Source organism: Triticum urartu, chromosome 7 (assembly GCF_003073215.2).
Source record: "Triticum urartu cultivar G1812 chromosome 7, Tu2.1, whole genome shotgun sequence".
NCBI classification, from domain to species: Eukaryota; Viridiplantae; Streptophyta; class Magnoliopsida; order Poales; family Poaceae; genus Triticum; species Triticum urartu.
In genome coordinates this window covers 23,918,101-23,940,479 of record NC_053028.1, presented here as the reverse complement: position 1 = coordinate 23,940,479, position 22,379 = coordinate 23,918,101, and the positions used below count along the sequence as shown (strand labels likewise).

Genomic DNA, 22,379 nt, shown 5'->3' with positions numbered 1-22,379 from the left:
ATCCACTTGTCCTACATCGATTGAATGCAGCTTGGTTGCATTGCAAGCAGTGGAGTGCATGCAATGCAATGCATGCGCAGTCACGTCGATCCGCGACGAGCACTAGCTAGATAGCTGCAGTGCAGCGAGGTGACCTGCCTGGGCCTGCGTCTTCCTTATATGGATATATGTTGACCTACCATTGCTAATCGATTCTTTAATTTGCGGCGCCATTTACTACTGTACCAGCTTTGTTAGTACGTCGAGAAACAAGTTTATGAGACGAGGGCGAGACGAGACGAGACGACGTGATGGAGCTGGTAGCAGGCCGGGGACGCAGGGTACTTACGAGAGCAGAGATACATTGGCCACTGTTTGCAGGTACTCTGCACGCCTGTACGTCCTCTGTTTGCAGGTACTCTGCTTCTGTTTACTGCGACATCAAAGCTGGTTGGTAGGTCGATTCTCTAGTTGGTTGGCCTGCCGGGGTAATGAAGAGACACCGGGTACATAATACTGTGGTTTAGTCGAATGTTATAATGCTGGTCTTCCGGTGCACTTAAGAAACACACGGGTTGTTAATGGAGAAGAAAGTTAGTTGTGGAATGGGGCTGAGCATATGGTGGAATTGTTTTGAGCAAGAAAAGAAATAAAACATATAAAGCTACTCCGTCTGTTCCAAAATTATTGTCGTGGTTGATATATGAAGCAGATGGACGAACAAAGAAGATGAAGAAAGAAAAGGGATAGCCATGTGAATTGAGAAGAGACGGAGAAACAAAAAAGCAAATATATTTAATGATTTTGATGGTTGAGACAGTAGCTGGTCAATGCCATTAAAAATGTTACTTCCTCCTATCCAAAATAAGTGTCGCAGTTTTGAACTATTTTTTCAACAACGGTTCAAAACAGCGACACTTATTAGGTAGTACATTTGTATTATTTAAAATTTGGCTACACTAATACAAGTAAAATCATGAAAATCAAATCAACATGATATAATTAGTTCACCATCCATAAATTCTAATAGAAACTTGTGAGTATAAAACAAGAAATTGCTGCCACAATTAATTTTGTCGAATTAAACAAATTGATACAACCAAATAGAGATCATTAATAACACAATATAAATCAACAAAGGAGAAACTGGCCAACGGATTTTATTTGGCCATCAAGGTCTCCGGGTGTGGCCAAATTCACTGTTTTGACCCTTTTTTGAAACTTCAGCACAATCTGACACCCCTTTCAAAAAAAATCGTTATCTGACCATTTTCCTACCACAATTGGGCTCAGCGGCAGCAGAACACAGTCTACCGCCATCGCCTCCGGCAGTAGGGTAACAACAGACGGCTAACGGTCCATCAATGATGCTGACGTGGATGAGTCGCCTAACGCCGGAGGCGATGGCGGTAGGTTGTGTTCTGCTACCGCGGGGGCCAATGGCGGTGTGGCCCCCAGCCCCCCCCCCCTCCATTCACCCCCACGCTCTTCTTCCCTTCCCCGAGCTCAGCTCCTCTCCTCTCTCTCTCCCCCACCCAAGCACCTTCTAGATCTCTCTCCATTGCTTGAGATTTGTCCGGTAAATTTGTAGCATTTTCATCACTCAAGGTACCTCTCTCACCCTCTCCTTTTGGTTGGTTGGAATCATCTATTTCGGCTGCATTGCTCACGTATTTGCAAACCCTAGTTCTTGCTCTTCTGTGGTGAAATCGGGGCCTTAATAGATGACTCAAAGAAGATAACCGGTGCCATCCTACAATTTGAGAAGTAAACCTAAACTCTAACCCTAGTATAATCCCTAACCCTAACGCTAGATCTTGTTACCAACAACAATGTTAGGCATACCACACATATTCAAGCAAAACCATAACCCTAAAATGCATCATACCTATCATGGTATTTTCACGGTAGATGCCATGGGATGGCTTATCTCGTGTGGCTAAGAACCAATGAGCGATGACGGTGTCCAGATGTGGTCCGGACTGGCGGTCCAGATGTACTTTCTCCCGTAATCCGGAGACAAACTAGGGGACCTTTGCGGGCGTCCAGACCGCTGCCACACTTGCGTCTGACTGCCCTGGCCCACCCAAACTCCCCTCCCTCACCAGCACTTGCTTCCCGCCCTAAATGGTCGGCGCCGCTCCGAAGTGTCAGTGCCACATCCACGCTCGGCTAGAGCAGATGCGACCTCTCACTGTCGCCAGCCGTGAGAGCGTCGCTCGCCGCGCTTACCAGTGCACGCGACTGCTCCACGTTCAAATAACACCATGGCGGTCGGTCGCCTGCATTAATGATATGCAATTGTCGAGGAACCTACTTCAACGCTAGTCGCCTGCCAGTCTGCCGCCCTCCATTTACCACATCGTCGTGGCGCATTGCCATCTGCTGCACTATATAAATTCCAGCCCTGTCCATAGCCGTAGTCATCCGTAGGTCCATTTCTCCTCTCCGCACCACGCCCGCCATGGCCTCCTCGCGCTCCAAAGCCCTTTGGGACCACCTCTCGTCCGAGTAGAAGAAGGAGATAACCGCCAATGTTGTCGGCAGGCAGACGGAGCCGGCGGCATGCCCATCGGCTCTGGCGAGGCCCGTGTGCACTACACAGACATGCTGCAGGAGGAGCAGCAGGCTCAGTTCAGATAGGTGTAGGCCGACCAGGCCTACAACCGCAGCCTCCTCGAGGAGCACCCGCGTGCGGAGGAGCAACTCATCGCCGACACGTACATCCTATCGGACAACGATGTGGCGGAGCAGGAGACGCTGCTCGACTCCTACCGCTCCACCGGCAACATCCACCGTGACCGCTGGCGTCACTGGCAGTATCAGGCGGAATTGGTGGCCACCTACACGGAGTTTGACGAGGCGGTAGGTGAGGTGAGGGGCAAGAGCGACGATGAGGAGGACATCGCCAGCTCTGCCATGGTCGGGCCCCGCGGTCACAATCACGAATCCGGCATGTTTGGTTTATATGAAAATTGTAATGAATTTCATCTTGTTTATATGAATATCTGCCGTGTTTGCATGAATCTCGTCGGCTTTATATGAGAATCCACTGTGTTCGCATGAAATTTCGTCGAGTTAGTTCAAACAGTGGATGGAATGTATGCAGGCAACGTTGGTTGGTCGGTTCCGGCATCAGTGTCCGCAGATTGGTTCCCTGTGTCCGTGGACGAATTCCAGAGAATATTTGAGGGTTGGCGTTGAAGATGCCCTAACATGCTTCTTTTTGCAAGGTGCAACTGAACAACTTAAGTCTCAAAACTCCTAAGGGCGCCTCTGATTTACCGAAATATGAGGTCCTAGTGTACAATATAATGCTTAAGGGCATCTAGATAATGACCCGTAGACAGGCATCCATCCACGAACACTAATGCTGGAGCCGACTATTCATAGATATCCCTTATATGTCCGGCAGTAAAAGAAAATTTGAAATTCAAATACGTCTGATCCATAGTGTGTGCCAGATCACAGTGGTGCCGGATCACATCATATCCCGATCACAACCAAAAAGATGCACGTATTCTTAGTTTTTAAATTTCCGATCACAAAAGAATATCAGTCCGGCAATCCATGTAAACAAATAAACTTTCTGTTTTGCCGGACCGGCAATCCGAGCCTCCACGCTCATACTGCCATCGCCATCGTCTTGGGCGCCGCCGCTGCCTCCTTATCCGCCTTGGCCGCCCTCTCCAACTCATCCTTCTTCCACTGCTTCAAACAAACTACTTGCACGATCATTCTTGCGTCCTCATCTAAATTCTCCATCTTCAAGCTTAGCATCTTCACGTCGTCTGAGGCACTCTGATCACCACCTTCTTCTTCTCGAGCTTGATCTTCTTCTCTTCAAGCATGGTCTTCCTCTCTCGGAGCTTGAGCTTCTTCTCACTTGCCGTCATCAAAATGTTAAACCTCTCGGCATTGCATGCCTCCTTGGCGTCCGAGCGCTACGTATGCCTCCTCCATCTTCGTCAAGATGTCTTCGAACCTCTCTATCATCTTAGCTTGCGTACCTTCTCGCTTCGTCCTCTCCTCCTCCCACTTCTTTCCCAAGAAGCCTATTCTAACCTTCTTGGGCGATTCTTTTGTTCGGTCGGTTGGATCAGCGGTTTATTCCTAGGTGTCTTGGGTAACGGTCTTGGCAATGTATAGGTTTCACTTGGGCTGTGTACTCAATTTCAACCAACAATGCATGATGGTGAAGGTTTTCTTCTCCAACTTCAAGAACACACTACACGCACGGGAAGGCTACAAAATAAAACATTGTCAACAATGCATATCCGGCTACAAATGATTAACAAAACAATGCAAATCCGACTACAAATGATCAACAAAACAAAGCGTATCCAACTACAAATTATGTACAAACAGTGCATATCCGGTTGCAAATAATCAACAAAATGATGCATATCCGGGAAGTGATCTACAAAACTATGCATATCCGCCTATAAATTATGTACAAGACAATGCATAGATATCCTGCAAGAAATGATGTACACAACAATGCATATCCGGCTACAAATAATCAACAAAACATTGCATATCCGGACATAAACTATGTACAAAACAATCATGCTACATATTTTTTACAAAATAATGCATATCCGGCTGAGAATCATCAAGAAAACAATGCATAGCCGGCAAGTGATCTAGAACAATATGCATATATGCCAAAACGATTTACAAAACAATGCATATTCGGCTGCAAATCATCAACAAAACAATGCATATCCGGTAAGTGGTCTATAAAACTATGCATATCCGCCAAAAATGATCTACAAAACTATGCGGCTACAAATGATCTACAAAACAATGCATATTCGGCCAAATGATGTACACATATTAACAACTTACCGGCTCGGTGATTTGTGCACTACTAGGCCATCGTGCGATGAGTTGTCTCAAGCGCCCGCAATACTTCGACACAGCCTCTTGGATAACATCGAGTAAATAGCATAAAACTACTACTTTATAGGCTAGCGTTCCAAAAAACTACCGGTTTTTAATTTTCCTCGTATAACTACCAAATGTGTGGTCGGCTGTTTCAAAAAAACCAAATCGTCAAGTCTTTATCAGCTGACCAGGATTATGACAAGTCGGGCCCGCATGTAAGATAACCGTTTGTTTGACCGTTTACTTTGACCGTTAACTTACATGTGGGTCCCGCATGTATGTTTTTTAGAACGCAATCGGGTCCCTGTAAGTTTTATGAAAAAAGTGAATTTTCTGAAAAAGCAATCGGGTCTCGACAGCAGCCAGGAGCTCGATCCCGCTCGGCAGGGCAGCGATGCTTCCTCCGGCCGGCGAGCCGTGCCTGCAGCGGCGGAATCCACGCCGCCCACCACCTGAGGCCGGCCAGCCGCGCCCATAGCGGCTGGATCCGCGTTGGTCATCGCCTGAGGCCGGTGAGTCGCGCCAGCAGCGGCCGCTATGTCGGGCCTCGCCTGCAGCCGCCGCCACGCCATGACTCCCCTGCCGCCTCGCCGTGCCTTGCCTGCGGCCACGCCATGACTTGCGACTCGCCTGCCACCACACCGTGCCTCGCCTGCGGCCGCCACCATCCCCTGCCGCGAGCTCCTCAAGCTCGACGCGACGGCCTGCGCCGCTAGTGGAGTGCACACCTCCCGTCGCCGCAGACAAGGCCGGCCTTGTCGCCACCGTCGCCACCAGGAGCTCCGGCGAGCACCTACCACGACTGTTGGGATGCTGGGAAGGAGAGGGAGGGTTGTCGCCGGCTTGGGATGGGGGAAGGGGTGCCGGCTTGGGGGGAGGGTCGCCGGCTTGGGGCGGAGGGTCACCGGCTTGGGAGGGGAGGGGGTCGCCGGCTCGGGAGGGTAGAGGGCCGACATGGGAGGCACAGAGGAGGGAAGAGAAGAGATAGAGGAAGAAGAAAGAGAGGAGGAAGAGGAAACTTACATGTGGGCTCCACATAGTAGCCAACTATGCATCGCACAACAGCTCGTCCTCCCCATGCTGAAGCTTTCTTCTCTACCCCTTTTCTTTACATCAGCTGGATCATCATACTCGTCGTCCTCCTCATCACCTTGTTGTCCATCCGCTCGATCCTGGTGCTGTGTGTCTGTGCCCAGCTAGGTGTATGTGCCGACTGGGTGTAGCTTACCTGGGTGCCCGTCTGAGTGAATGTTGCTGGACTAGGTGTACTAGGATCCCACTGGTGTACGAGCCGTCCTAGATGGGCTTTGAGTCATCCACCTGCCAATCCTCATAGCAACCTCTTCCTCATCCGCCTTCCTCATGGATTATGTAGAAAATATCCATGTCCGTGTCGTAGTACGCCGACTCTCCTGCTTTAGGCATACCAGCGAACACCGTGCAGGCACCCATCAGCTTCCTGTCCGACGTCCGTGTCCAGACCAGCTGCGGCGATGAACATTCTGAGAAAAGCACCTCCATCATGTTGACGTCAACGGTGAAAGGCACATGCCACGCGTTGGTTGTCGTGGACTGCCTACCGAGTTGCTTGGCCGTGTAGAACTACAGATCCTTGTAAAGCTTGGGCCATGGCGGTGTATGCACGGTCGGCAAATATGGGGCCCCGACCTCCACCATGTCCGTGACCAGGAAGCCCGCCGCCACGTATGCTACCCGCATGCCCTCTGCCGGCCTTTTAATTCTTGGGTATTTTTGCCTTTGTGGCCTTCGCTTTAACGCAACGATTTTGCCGTGTCGCCGAATTGATTTTTCGGGCGAGCGTGATGCTCGGATCCTCCACCATCTCCGTCTCTGGCAGGTTCTCCTCCGGCTCCATGCGTCGGCTGAGCGAGGGAAGAAGAGAGTAGGGTATTGGGTGGAGATCGAAGGGATGAAAGAAGAAAGTAGGGTATTTTGCCGCGGAAATAGTGCGGCCAGGTACAAAAGTCCGGGCTCTGCCTTACTTTTGGTGGGCATGGGGTGTGTGAGACCTACGTGGCTTGTGTCCAGGCTCCGAAAAAGCCCCCTTGGTTTTGTTTCGGCTTTGCTGAAAAATTGTGGTCCGAACGGCTCCGTGGACTGATTGGAGGCTGTGTTGGAGGAGGGAGAGAGAGTGAGAGTGCCTCTAGAAGGTACTCCCTCCGATTCATAATAAGCGTTTTAGTTTGAACTAAGGTTGAATTAAGCTTAGTTTAAAACTGCGACACTTGGCCGTTGGATCAAGATCTGTCGGTGGAGAGCAAAGTGGCTGAAACAAAAGAAAAAGATCAGTCGCCTAGTCGCTCCCATAAATACATATCGCGGGCGTGCTTCTCTCCATCATTCACGCAGACGCAATGGTAGCTAGTGCCACGAACGTAGTACATCTCTAGTTATAACGATCGTTGGCTCAAGTTATTACTAGCAAGTACACCAAACCTACATCGATATCAGATGGCCGAGCAGGGGAACAAGACGACGAGCTGGTGGAGGAGGTTCCGGTGGCTATACGCGGTGCGGTGCACCTTAGCGTGCGTGGTCACCCTGGTGGCCGTGGCAGTGATCGTCCGGGCGGTGGTGGTGATGCTCCGCCCCGAGAAGCTCCAGCTGAAGCTCGCCGCCGGCCGCGTAGCTGCCAACTACATACCGTCGCTGCCACCCCCGGGCAACGAGGTGCGGCTCAAGTTCGTCCTCAGGGCCTACAACCCAAGCGGGCGCGCCACCCTCGAGTACGCCAACGTCACCGTCCGGCTCACGGACGCGTCGTCGTCATCTTCTTCGGCGGAGGCGCCTACAGCGAGGATCACCGAGTTCGACCTTCCGAAGCCCATCGACGTGACGCAGCAGACATTGAGCGAGGTGCTCGTGCCGTTGTCGCTGGTGCCGGAGGAGGATCTACCGATGCGGTACGTGCGCGCGCTCTACGAGGGGCGCGGCGTGGCCGGCGCGGAGATGGAGCTGAGAGGGGTCTTGTCCACCCACGTGGCGATGTCCACCACAAGTGTCCTCACCACGTACTACTGCTGGCCGGTGACCATCGCCGTCGGCCCGGGCGACTACGCCGCCGCCGACGTGGCCTGCTTCGACAAGTTGGACGCCCCGGCTCATGTGTGATCGATCAAGCGGCCGGGCTAGGCTACCTGTCGACCAAGCTAGCTAGCTAGCTACCTAGCTAGGTATGGGTGTGGTACATGCCTCTAGACTGTAGTAGGCTCGATGATCCGTGCACGTTTGATGCGTTGCTATGTTGAGTATTTGCGCTGAATTAACATACCTTTTCTGATTCTCTACCGTGTCGATCGAGTTGTGAGCTTATTTTTTAGTTGACATACCCCACAAGTATATTGCCAAATAATTTTGGAAATTTTTTAGTTTATTTGCAGGGATTACCTACTCTTAGTGCTTATTGCAGAGAACAACTATCGTCCAATTTTGCAACAAGGTTTAATCCAACGTTTACCACAATAGACATGATTCCTTTAGAGTGGTTGCCATGGAAAGTTGGTCCAATAAACCATATAATAACCATCCTAAAATTCATATCTTGTCGGCAAAATATTTATTTTCAGTAACTAATAATTAGGGCGGTATGAGTTTTTGTTTTGCAACAATACCAAATGACACTGTATTGAGTAAAAAAGATGTTTCATTAAACAATTGTTAGCTACACGCTAAAATTCACACATTTTTTATAGTTACTAATTAAATAATTATTTTCCCCTTAATTTTGAAGGATATTTAGTGTTTAGTTAATTCTGCCACCCGTCAGAAATAATTTTCACCCCCCTAAATGATGGATTAGACCTGGTTGCACGAAATAGTCAGACTAAATCCCATTATTGGTTGGTCAGCCAACTATTGGAGACTCTCGTGGCCAGGATTGTGCTAAGCATCGGGCAAGTCTTGGGCCAAACACTAGCTACAGTGGTAAACTCACTACAGTACTGGAAGCAATTTATCCTCATGACCCAGGCCATGGCCCTGGTAGCCTTGGGCTTGTCTACGTCCTGATTGGAGATAAACGACTGGTCGTGGAAGCTGACTATGGTATCATCTATCGATATTGTTAAGAGTACATCCTAAAAAAAATATTGTTAAGAGTAAAAAGAAATCTATCGATATTGTTTGGCATCAGTGCTTGACTAGCTGTCCAGAGGGGTGTGGGCACCTCAATCCCCGATCAACAATGACAGTCGAAGTTGTCACATTACGCCCGTTGACCATGTCGATGCCCAAGAAAATGCTACGGCTAGTCTCTCCTTTTGTTGATTTATATTGTGTTACTGATTCGTATTTGGCCGCATCAATTTCTTGAATTTGATGGAATTAATTAGGCAGCAATTTTTTGTTTTATTCTCCCAAGTTGGTATGGTGCATTGATTATGTGATGTAGATTTGATTTATCATGATTGTGCATGTGTTTGTGTAGTCATGAAGAGGAAAACAATGTATTCGTTTCTAAACAACTATAGACATATTAGATCTTCTTGATAGTCTTTCTGTTTTCTTGCGGGGGAGATCTTCTTGATAGTCATCAAGCCAAATTTATATTAATATAAAACGTGTTCTCTAAAACCACGACACTTGTTTTGGATCGGAGGGAGTAACATTTTTGTAATGCCATTGGCCAGTTCCCGTGTCAACTAACAAAGGCCTTTATTTGCTTCTTTTTTTCCTTTCTTTCTCGGCCTCTTCTCAATAGAGATGTCTATCTCTTTTCTTTCTCCCTCTTCTTCATTTGCTCCTCCATCTCCGTCATGCTAGCTTCCTAATGTTTGAGTCTTTTCTTGCTCAAACAATTCAATCAAATGCTCTGCCAGTCAGCCCTATTCCACAATTAAAAGTTTCTCCATGGAACAGCCAATGATTATTATCAGCATAAACACGTTGATTAAACCACATTGTGACGGCTCAACTTACTATCGAGCTACGCGGATCCACTTGTCCTACACCGATTGAATGCAGCTAGCGTACGCGCAGTTAGTTGCAACTTGCAAGCAGTGTCACCAGCAAAACTCATTGAGCATGCAATGCAATGCAATGCATGCGTAGTCACGTCCACACGCTGGCTCTACTAGCTAGGTGCGCTGCAAGTGTTTTACCCGCTAGCTCTGCTAGCTAGGTGCACTGCTGGCTGCCAATGTAGAGTAGTACGTACCAATGCACTTGCAATAAACTTGTTGCATCCTTGTTCTTCGCCATACCAACAGAGCTACTTCCCCCGTTCCGAATTATTTGTCTTAGATTTGTCTAGATACGGGGGTATCTAGCACTAAAATGAGTCTAGATACATCTATATCTAGACAAATTTAAGACAAGTAATTTGAAACGGAGGGAGTAGTAATAAATGACACCGCAAAAGACTCGCTCGATTAGCAGCTCAATACCACATCCATATAAAGAAAGACGCAGGCAGGCCGCTGCAGCCTGCAGTGCACCTACCGAGTAGAGCCAGCGGGTGGACGTGAGGGCATCTCCAGCCGCGGCCCCAGGAAGGCCTCTCCAGGCGTTTTTTTTGCGCCTGCGCCGAAAAAAGGCCCAGTCGCGTCCCCAGGAGCCCGATTTTCGCCGGCCTGTGCCGAAAACAGCGCCGGTGGACCCAGGCCGAACCCGGCGCGCTGGGGGGCGCCCGGGGGCGCCGGGGCGAACTGTTTTGGCGCGAAAAAGCTGCGGGCCAGCCGCGTCAGGGACACGGCGGCTCGTCTTTCCCCAACTGCCTCGGTTCCTGCGAGAAGGCCGACGACGACGATGGCGGCGACGGCGGCGACGACTTCAGCCCCTTTCTTTTTTAGATTAGGTTAATGTAATGAAAATGTGCGAATTTCACCGAAATTTGCCATGTTTGACCGAAATTTAACTAGTTTTTATCATAACTTCGCCGAACAGTCCTTCTTTTTTTATTTTAATACGCGCCTGGGGGCGGCCCTGGGGGCCGACGGCTGGGGACCGACTCGCCCCCAGGATCATTTTTTGCGCCGGCTCAGCCCCAGGCGGCGCTTTTAGACACCCCTGGGGGGCCAACGGCTGGAGATGCTCTGACTACGCATGCATTGCATTGCATTGCAACCAAGTGCGCGTACGCTAGCTGCATTCAATCGGTATACGGGAAGTGGATCTGCCTGGCTAGATACAAGTGGAGTAGTAAGCTGAGCCGTCACAATGCTTGCAGGAACAACATCATTGCGATACTTGTTCTCTTTTTCAGAAAGAAATCAGCAACCCGGCATATACATGAATATTGGTTCGAATCTGAAAACACCTACCTAGAAGACTACCTAGGAGTAAAACATACATGCCCCACTCTTATTGATTGATTCCTTCATTTATGTCAGGAAACAAGAAACGAGGTGAGAGTTAATGTATCATGCCTAAGTGTTTTGGATTATTTGGTTTCGTAAGGTGACACCGGTATGAAGAGTTTAGTTGATGATGGCATTTGGCTAGAGGCAGATCAGATGCCTGTACCTGTTTCCATTGACAGACATGTGAGCTTCCATCACTCCGTAGCTACCTAGCTGCGGGAAGCACTATTTTTTTTTTTAAAGAACGTCCATAGCAGCCGAGCTACTCTAGCAAGAGCTAGTTTGTGACCGCGAAAGACTCCGCGTGCAGCTCGCATTGCTGCACTGCGGTCACACACAATTGATTGAACCAAACCACGTACGTATACGTAAGCTTAGGCAAAATGTGGCTGCCACAAAAAGTATGGCTCACAAAATAACCATCACAAGTGTGGCAAGATTTGACAAAAAGTTGAGTCTATGACATGTGGACCAAATGGCTAAAAAAGTGTGACGAACTACAAGTATGGCAATAAACCAAACACATGCTTAAACTATTGTGGCATGACTAAAATTAGGCGTGGCAAGCTTAGGCTACAAACCAAACATGCCCGTACTCTCTACAATTAACTCATATATACTGGCACTCAGGCAGGCATGCATGCATATGCATTGATGGAATGCCATCCATGTAACCGGCTGGGTCTCCAATCAATAAAACAACGTCTTTTAATCATCTCTTATCTTTTCAACGGATTATTTTTAGTGGACCAACAACCCATTCAACCCAACGGGTTTCATGCTGTCAACACATGAGAGAAGAGCATGCTCCCACGGTGAGGATTGAGATATACGAGCAGCAAGAAAAACACTAGTATTATTGAGAAGATTGCTCAATACAATGAAACATAACAAGATATTTAATAGTGAACACTGAATAATATTTGTATCAACCAACAAATCTCATTGTGTGTTTTTGTATTATCTTGAACTTTTGGATGAATTAACATTATGTGTTTTGTATATGTGTAATATTGTAAAGCCTCAGTTACAAAGTCTGAACCTACATGACAGAACCTAAAGCGAAACGAGAAACCCTAAACTTAAACGGCAAACAATAGCCCTGATTGACTAGTCCTAACCCTCAATGGCAAACCTTAACCCTAGATGACCATCCATAAACCTAAGTGACAGACTCTGACCCTAGTTGACCTGCCTACCATTCAGTGGCCTTCATCGTTCGGTCTGCATCTAACGCAGCACAACCCTTCTCTTTCATCTCCAAACCTTGCCTTCTGTGGCGACGCGTGGCCGGCCGTGGCATCTCAGAGCTGGGGTTCCATCAAATCCGAGCGACGGTCAAAACCACAAGGCCCTATACCTGCACCAATCAACATGTTGCCACAATTCCACCGGTGATGTCACAAGCAGCCGCAACATCCACTCTCCAGCTTGGTCCTGGTGAAGCCTCCTCGACAACACTGCTCCAGCCACGTCGTCGCCATCTCCAGCTCGGTGTCACTTCACTCTCATGTGGGAATCGACTGAAATGACCCACTATATTGGCAAACGTGACAAGATAAACAATATTGCCGAGAACCCGATAAGATTGATGAATATGATGAAACCAATGAGCTACTTAGAAGTTGTGTCAAATAAAACCTGATATGTTTATTTATATTGTCATGTGTCTCTGTGTGTGGGGTAGTAGTAGCAGCAGCAATAGCAGTGTAAACCCTAAACCTAAACCTACGGGACATAATCTAAATCTAAATGACAAACCGTAACCCTAATGAAGTTCCAGATGGAATTGTGTGACGTTTGCACTCAACACGTGTGTTGTGGAGCCTCTCTAATTATTTCTCTGTAAGGAAATGATGCGATCGATGTGAACACTAGGCACTGTACGGTAGTACCACATTCGATAGGATGTGCGGTTTGTTATTAGTAGTACATAAAGAGAGCATCACATCTGCAGCGGTAGATATACAATACACGATTTCACTTGACCAGCGCTTGCTGCAGACTATGGTGCACTGCAGCAGCGGCGCGGCCTGCCTGTGCACCGAGTCTTTCCTGGCGTGCCATTTAGGGCATCTCGAGCCGCGTCCCCAACAGGCCTCCCCAGACCATTTTTCGGCGCCGGCGCCGAAAAAACAGCCTAGTCGTGCCCGCAGGACGCCGAAAATTGCCGGTTCGGATCTTTTTTCCGCCCGGCGGTCACAGGCCGAACCCGGCGCGCTGGGGAGCAGTTGGGGCCTCTGGCGCTAGGGAAAAGCACGCCTGGCCCACACCGAAAGGGAAAAGTCAAGGTTTTCTTCCCCCGACTCGCCTCGCACCCCCCGCGCCCTCGACCACCACTAGCTATATCCCGGCGACGGCCTCCGCCCTACTCCGCTAGATAGCCATTCCCCGCCGGAAAATAGCAGCGCTTCACCGTGGCAGCCCCTCCCACAGCAGCTGGGCGTCTCCGGCCTCCGTTTCCGGCCGCGGAGGCGCGGTTTAGCGGCGGGTACACGCCCACCAAGCGCAAGGTGTTCGGCGTTTTGCCTGACTCGGCGATGGACTCGGATGACGAGGAAGAGCTCGCCGCGCTGCTGGAGGAGGAAGCCACGGCCGACGTCCAGGAAGAAGAGCATCTCATGGTGCTCGCCGCCCTCGCCCAGCTGCTGGCGAGCAATGAAAAGCCGCGGCGAGGTGGCTCGGCGCCGGGGCGGGTGAAAGCAAAGAACCGGCGCTACTAGAAAAAGGGCTATAGATGGGATTGACACTAATGGCGCATCAGACAAGCGGTGGCGCACCAACTTCTGATACGCCATTAGAGTTGAAACTACTAATGGCGCACCTGGCCCAGGGTGCGCCATTAGTATCAATTTTTTTTGAACTAGTACGCCTGTCCAAACATACTAATGGCGCATCCAGACACAGTGCGCCATTACTAGTTGTAACTAGTAATAGCGCACCTGTCGGAAAGTGCGCCACTAATGTTGTTTTTTTATTATATTTTTTATTCCTTTTTTTGCAAAACTACTAATGGTGCACTGTTCCACAGTGCGTCATTACTAGTTGTGGAACAGTGCGCCATTAGTATGTTTTTTTTTGCAAAACTACTAATGGCGCACCACCAGAAGGTGCGCCATTAGTAAGTGGGCAGCAACAAGATATTTTGGACAGCCTCTCCTACCCACACTCACTTTCTCCCCACTTCATTCTCTCCTCCTCCTTGTCTCGGGTGCCTCCTCTTTTTCACCTCATTTCCACCATAGATTCATTCAGTTTAAGTGGTTAAATTACCTTGTTTTGATAGGTAAGTAAGGGGGGAAGCTATATTTATGTTGTTCTCCCTACAACAATGTGCACATGCACTTTTTATGGCCTAGATAGATCTATGTATGTTCGTGGTGTTGCATATATTTGTGGTGTTGCATATGTGTTTGTGTTTGGAGGTGTACCGGTATTTGAAATGCGATAGTTGCCAATATTTTGCCGGAATGTTGATTCATTTCCGTTTCGGCGAGAATTTTGGCATTAAGCATTCTTTTTTGTCCTATTTTTAGGGAAAGTCATGCCAAATTTTTCTTGGTTCTAAAATATCATTTTGCTCTACCCTGCAGGCGACCATGGCCCGCACGATGACCGAAGGCATCGTGAATAGGTTTTTGAGGTCTGCGAAGGCCGAGATGCTTCAAAAGAACGAGACGGAGATAAGATGTCCGTGTCGAAGATGCAAGCTGAAGAGCCTTATTGCGGACCCGGATTCCGGGCAGGTGCGGGACCACGTGCTCTTGCGTGGTTTCATGGATGGCTATCGGTGGCAAGGTGATGAAGATGACTACGAAGTCGTCCATGGGGGCCGGGCAAGAAATGAGGAAGGGCAGCAAGACAACCACCGCGGCTCGGGCGGGCGAGAAGACGAAGAATCCCCAGGAGATGATCATGACGGTGATGCTGTACACAGTCATCATGTAGAAGATGCAGGACATGATGATGAGGAAGATGCCGGAGCAGACGACGGGCATGATCATGAAGATGATGATGCCGGCGGAGCAGACGACACTGGACCATCGATGGGCTGGGTGCAGGACCCTCATATTCAAGAGCTGCTTCTCAAGCAGACGGATAACGCAAGAGCTGCCGCCCGAGAGAAAGCCAAGATGGATCAACTTGAGTTAGACGCGGTTACTCCATTGTATGAAGGATGCAGGCCCGAGGATACCCGCCTGAAAGTAACGCTCATGGCTCTGGAGATGAAGGTAAAACACAAAATGACCGACGCATGCTTCGACGAGAACATGTCATTCTAGCACGAACGTCTTTCCAAGGGGAACAAGTGCTCGACCAGTTTGGAGGAGGCGAAGAAAATCATGTGTCCTCTGGATTTACCGCACGTGAAATACCATGTGTGCATGAACAATTGCATCATTTATCGGGACGAGCACGCGGAGTCTACCATATGTCCGGTGTGCGGCGTCACTCGATACAAGAAGAGGAAGAAAGCTCCTCGAAAAGTGGTGTGGTACTTTCCGATCACTCCTCGTCTGCAGCGGTATTTCGCGGACCCTAAGGTAGCAAAGCTCCTGCGTTGGCACGCGGATAGGGAAGAGAAGAAGCGAGAAGATGACGCAAATGACCCGGAGATAGATAAAAAAGACAAGATGCTGAGTCACCCTAAGGATGCGAGCCAGTGGCAAGCGTTGAACTTCGAATACCCAGAATTTGGGAAGGATCCAAGGAACATCGTGCTGGGCGCGAGCACCGATGGAGTCAATCCGTTTGGCAGCCAGAGAAGCACACATAGCACCTGGCCTGTGTTTGTGTGGATGTACAACCTTCCCCCCTGGTTGTGCATGAAGAGGAAGTACATTCACATGAGTATGCTAATTGAAGGGCCGAAACAATCAGGGAACGACATCAATCTGTATCTGGGGCTGCTGAAGGAGGAGCTAGACACACTGTGGAAAACGCCAGCCAATACGTGGGACGCCGCAGAGAAAGAATATTTCCCTATGAGAGCCGCACTGCTCACGACGGTGCACGACTATCTCGGTTACGGATATCTCGCGGGGCAGGTAGTCCACGGATTTTCTGGATGCGTAAGGTGCATGGATGACAAAACGTATCGCCAGCTAGATAGAGATCCTGGGTCTTCGAAAACCGTGTTCATGGGACATCGAAGGTGGCTTCGCGACGATGACCCGTGGAGGAAACGCAAGGATCTGTTCGATGGTGAAACCGAACCCCGAAAACGCCCGTGTACGAGGAGCGGCGAGGAAATAGACAAACTGTTGAAAAATTGGAAAGACTGCCCACTGCCGGGAAAGAAGCAAAAGGCGCCAGAGCCGGGAAAGAAGCAAAAGGCGCCAGAGCCGCTGCTGAAGGTATGGAAAACGAGGTCTATTTTCTGGGACTTGCCGTACTGGAAGATCCACCGTGTGCCTCACAGCCTTGATGTCATGCATATCACGAAGAACGTGTGCGAGAGTCTGCTTGGTACCCTGCTCAACATGCCAGAGAGGACCAACGATGGGCCGAAAGCAAGGGCAGACTTGAAATCAATGGGCATCAGGCAGGAGCTTCACGCTATATATGATGATGATGATGATGATGATGATGATGATGATGATGAGGCGAAGCAGGACACAGAAAGTCGTCGCAAAGGCAAAAAGGCCAAGAAGACCGGAAATGACTACCCTCCCGCGTGCTTCACTCTAAGTCAGGAGGAGATCGGGCAGTTTTTCACCTGCCTCCTAGGAGTAAAACTTCCTTACGGTTACGCGGGGAAGATAAGCAGATACCTAGACCCAGCGAAGCAGAAGTTCAGCGGGATGAAGTCTCACGACTGTCACGTGCTGATGACGTAGATACTTCCAGTTGCAATCCGTGGGATCATGGACGCGCACGTCCGTGAAACGCTATTTGGCCTATGCAACTTTTTCGACGTCATCTCTCGGAAGTCGATTGGCGTGAGGCAACTCAGAAGGCTACAGGAAGAGATCGTGGTGATACTATGCGAGCTTGAGATGTACTTCCCGCCCGCATTCTTCGACGTTATGGTGCATCTGCTGGTCCATATAGTGGAGGATATCATCCAACTCGGGCCGACGTTCCTGCACAGCATGATGCCGTTCGAAAGGATGAATGGTGTCATCAAAGGATATGTTCGCAACATGTCACGTCCAGAGGGAAGCATAGCCAGGGGCTTTCTGACCGAAGAGTGCATCTCCTACTGCACGAATTATCTAGGCATCGAGAACCCCGTTGGTCTGCCCGTCAACAGGCACCTCGGCAGGCTCGCTGGATGGGGTCACCGTGAGGGTCGCCGCGAAATGCATGTCGACTTCGAGGGTCGACTCGCCGACTTTGAAAGAGCAAACCTAGTCGCGCTACAACACATAGACTGAAGGAAATATGCCCTAGAGGCAATAATAAAGTTATTATTTATTTCCTTATATCATGATAAATGTTTATTATTCATGCTAGAATTATATTAACCGGAAACATAATACATGTGTGAATACATAGACAAACTTAGTGTCACTAGTATGCCTCTACTTGACTAGCTCGTTAATCAAAGATGGTTATGTTTCCTAACCATGAACAAAGTGTTGTTATTTGATTAACGAGGTCACATCATTAGTTGAATGATCTGATTGGCATGACCCATTCCATTAGCTTAGCACCCGATCGTTTAGTATGTTGCTATTGCTTTCTTCATGACTTATACATGTTCCTATGACTATTGAGATTATGCAACTCCCGTTTGCCGGAGGAACACTTTGTGTGCTACCAAACATCACAACGTAAATGGGTGATTATAAAGGTGCTCTACAGGTGTCTCCAAAGGTACATGTTGGGTTGGCGTATTTCGAGATTAAGATTTGTCACTCCGATTGTCGGAGAGGTATCTTGGGCCCTCTCGGTAATGCACATCACATAAGCCTTGCAAGCATTGCAACCAATGAGTTAGTTGCGAGATGATGTATTACGGAATGAGTAAAGAGACTTGCCGGTAACGAGATTGAACTAGGTATTGGATACCGACGATCGAATCTCGGGCAAGTAACATACCGATGACAAAGGGAACAACGTATGTTGTTATGCGGTCTGACCGATAAAGATCTTCGTAGAATATGTAGGAGCCAATATGGGCATCCAGGTCCCGCTATTGGTTATTGACCGGAGACGTGTCTCGGTCATGTCTACATTGTTCTCGAACCGTAGGGTCCGCACGCTTAACGTTACGATGACAGTTATTATGAGTTTATGCATTTTGATGTACCGAAGATTGTTCGGAGTCCCGGATGTGATCATGGACATGACGAGGAGTCTCGAAATGGTCGAGACATAAAAATTGATATATTGGAAGCCTATGTTTGGATATCGGAAGTGTTCCGGGTGAAATCGGGATTTTACCGGAGTACTGGGAGGTTACCGGAACCCCCCGGGAGCTATATGGGCCTTAGTGGGCTTTAGTGGAAAGGAGAAAGGGGCAGCCCAAGGTGGGCAGCGCGCCTCCCCCCTCCCCTAGTCCTATTAGGACAAGGAGAGGTGGCCGGCCCCCTCTCTCTCTTTCCCCCCTCGAGGAATCCTATTCCAACTAGGATTGGGGGGGGGGGGAATCCTACTCCCAAAGGGAGTAGGACTCCCTTGGCGCGCCCTCCTTGGCCGGCCACCCCCTCCCCCTTGGCTCCTTTATATACGGAGGCAGGGGGCACCCTAGGACACACAAGTTGATCCACGTGATCGTTCCTTAGCCGTGTGCGGTGCCCCCTGCCACCATATTCCACCTCGATCATATCGTTGTAGTGCTTAAGCGAAGCCCTGCGTCGGTAGAACATCATCATCGTCACCACGCCGTTGTGCTGACGGAACTCATCCCCGACGCTTTGCTGGATCGGAGCCCGGGGATTGTCATCGAGCTGTACGTGTGCTAAGAACTCGGAGGTGCCGGAGTAACGGTGCTTGGATCGGTCGGATCGGGAAGACGTACGACTACTTCCTCTACGTTGTGTCAACGCTTCCGCAGTCGGTCTGCGTGGGTACGTAGACAACACTCTCCCCTCTCGTTGCTGTGCATCATCATGATCTTGCGTGTGCGTAGGAATTTTTTTGGAATTACTACATTCCCCATCAGTGGCATCCGAGCCAGGTTTTATATGTTGATGTTATATGCACGAGTAGAACACAAGTGAGTTGTGGGCGATATAAGTCATACTGCCTACCAGCATGTCATACTTTGGTTCAGCGGTATTGTTGGATGAGACGACCCGGACCAACATTACGCGTACGCTTACGCGAGACCGGTTCCCCCGACGTGCTTTGCACATAGGTGGCTTGCGGGCGACTGTCTCTCCAACTTTAGTTGAACCAAGTATGGCTACGCCCGGTCCTTGCGAAGGTTAAAACGGAGTCAAATTGACAAACTATCGTTGTGGTTTTGATGCGTAGGTGAGATTGGTTCTTGCTTAAGCCCGTAGCAGCCACATAAAACTTGCAACAACAAAGTAGAGGACGTCTAACTTGTTTTTGCAGGGCATGTTGTGATGTGATATGGTCAAGGCATGATGATGAATTTTATTGTATGAGATGATGATGTTTTGTAACCGAGTTATCGGCAACTGGCAGGAGCCATATGGTTGTCGCTTTATTGTATGCAATGCAATCGCGATGTAATGCTTTACTTTATCACTAAGCGGTAGCGATAGTCGTGGAAGCATAAGATTGGCGAGACGACAAGGATGCTACGATGGAGATCAAGGTGTCGCGCCGGTGACGATGGTGATCATGACGGTGCTTCGGAGATGGAGATCACAAGCACAAGATGATGATGGCCATATCATATCACTTATATTGATTGCATGTGATGTTTATCTTTTTATGCATCTTATCTTGCTTTGATTGACGGTAGCATTATAAGATGATCTCTCACTAAACTATCAAGAAGTGTTCTCCCTGAGTATGCACCGTTGCCAAAGTTAGTCGTGCCCAGACACCACGTGATGATCGGGTGTGATAAGCTCTACGTCCATCTACAACGGGTGCAAGCCAGTTTTTGCACATGCAGAATAATCAGGTTAAACTTGACGAGCCTAGCATATGTAGATATGGCCCCGGAACACTGAGATCGAAAGATCGAGCATGAATCATATAGTAGATATGATCAACATAGTGATGTTCACCAATGAAACTACTCCATCTCACGTGATGATCGGACATGGTTTAGTTAATTTGGATCATGTAATCACTTAGAGGATTAGAGGGATATCTATCTAAGTGGGAGTTCTTAAGTAATATGATTAATTGAACTTAAATTTATCATGAACTTAGTCCTGGTAGTATTAGCATATCTATGTTGTAGATCAATAGCTCGCGTTGTTGCTTCCCTATGTTTGTTTTGATATGTTCCTAGAGAAAAACTATGTTGAAAGATGTTAGTAGCAATGATGCGGATTGGATCCGTGATATGAGGTTTATCCTCATTGCTGCATAGAAAAATTATGTCCTTGATGCACCGCTAGGTGACAGACCTATTGCAGGAGCAGATGCAGACGTTATGAACGTTTGGCTAGCTCAATATGATGACTACTTGATAGTTTAGTGCACCATGCTTAACGGCTTAGAATCGGGACTTCAAAGACGTTTTGAACGTCATGGACCATATGAGATGTTCCAGGAGTAGAAGTTAATATTTCAAGCAAATACCCGAGTTGAGAGATATGAAGTCTCCAACCAGTTCTATAGCTAAAAGATGGAGGAGAATCGCTCAACTAGTGAGCATGTGCTCAGATTGTCTGGGTACTACAATCACTTGAATCAAGTGGGAGTTAATCTTCCAGATAAAATAGTGATTGACAGAATTCTCTAGTCACCATCACCAAGTTAGTAGAACTTCGTGATGAACTATAATATGCAAGGGATAACGGAAACAATTCCCAAGCTCTTCGTGATGCTGAAATCGACGAAGGTAGAAATCAAGAAAAACATCAAGTGTTGATGGTTAACAAGACCACTAGTTTCAAGAAAAAGGGTAAAGGGAAGAAGGGGAACTTCAAGAAGAACAGCAAGCAAGTTGCTGCTCAAGTGAAGAAACCCAAGTCTGGTCCTAAGCCTAAGACTAAGTGCTTCTACTGCAAAAGGACTAGTCACTGGAAGCGGAACTACCCCAAGTGATTGGCGGATAAGAAGGATGGAAAAGTGAACATAAGTATATTTGATATACATGTTATTGATGTGTACTTTACTAGTGTTTATAGCAACCCCTCAGTATTTGATACTAGTTCAGTTGCTAAGATTAGTAAATCGAAACGGGAGTTGCAGAGTGAACAGAGACTAGTTAAGGGTGAAGTGACGATGTGTGTTGGAAGTGGTTTCAAGATTGATATGATCATCATCGCACACTCCCTATACTTTCGGGATTAGTGTTGAACCTAAATAAGTGTTATTTGGTGTTTGCGTTGAGCATGAATATGATTTGATCATGTTTATTGTAATACGGTTATTCATTTAAGTAAAAGAATAAATTGTTGTTCTGTTTACATGAATAAAACCTTATATTGTTACACACCCAATGAAAATGGTTCATTGGATCTCGATCGTAGTGATACACATATTCATAATATTGAAACCAAAAGATACAAAGTTAATAATGATAGTGCAACTTATTTGTGGCACTGCCGTTTAGGTCATATTGGTGTAAAGCGCATGAAGAAACTCCATGCTGATGGGCTTTTGGAATCACTTGATTATGAATCAGTTGATGCTTGCGAACCATGCCTCATGGGCAAGATGACTAAGACTCCGTTCTTCAGAACAATGGAGCGAGCAACAGATTTGTTGGAAATCATACATACTGATGTATGTGGTCCGATGAATATTGAGGCTCGCGACAGGTATCATTATTTTCTGTTCTTCACAGATAATTTGAGCAGATATGAGTATATCTACTTGATGAAACATAAGTCTGAAACATTTGAAAAGTTCAAAGAATTTCAGAGTGAAGTGGAAAATCATCGTAACAAGAAAATAAAGTTTCTGCGATCTGATCGTGGAGAAGAGTATTTGAGTTACGAGTTTGGTCTTCAGTTAAAACAATGTGAAATAGTTTCACTACACACGCCACCTGGAACACCACAGTGTAATGGTGTGTCCGAACGTCGTCATCATACTTTATTTGATATGGTGTGATCTATGATGTCTCTTACAGATTTGCCG

The 22,379-nt window shown here is 48.0% G+C and overlaps 1 protein-coding gene across 1 annotated transcript; it reads left to right on the top strand.

Annotated features, from left to right (window-relative positions):
* Nucleotides 1-7,240: 7,240 nt before the first annotated feature.
* Nucleotides 7,241-8,193, top strand: LOC125523399. Its single transcript, XM_048688433.1, has one exon. It carries the CDS (start codon nt 7,342-7,344, stop codon nt 7,999-8,001), a length of 660 nt encoding a protein of 219 aa, XP_048544390.1. The 5' UTR covers nt 7,241-7,341; the 3' UTR covers nt 8,002-8,193.
* Nucleotides 8,194-22,379: the final 14,186 nt, after the last annotated feature.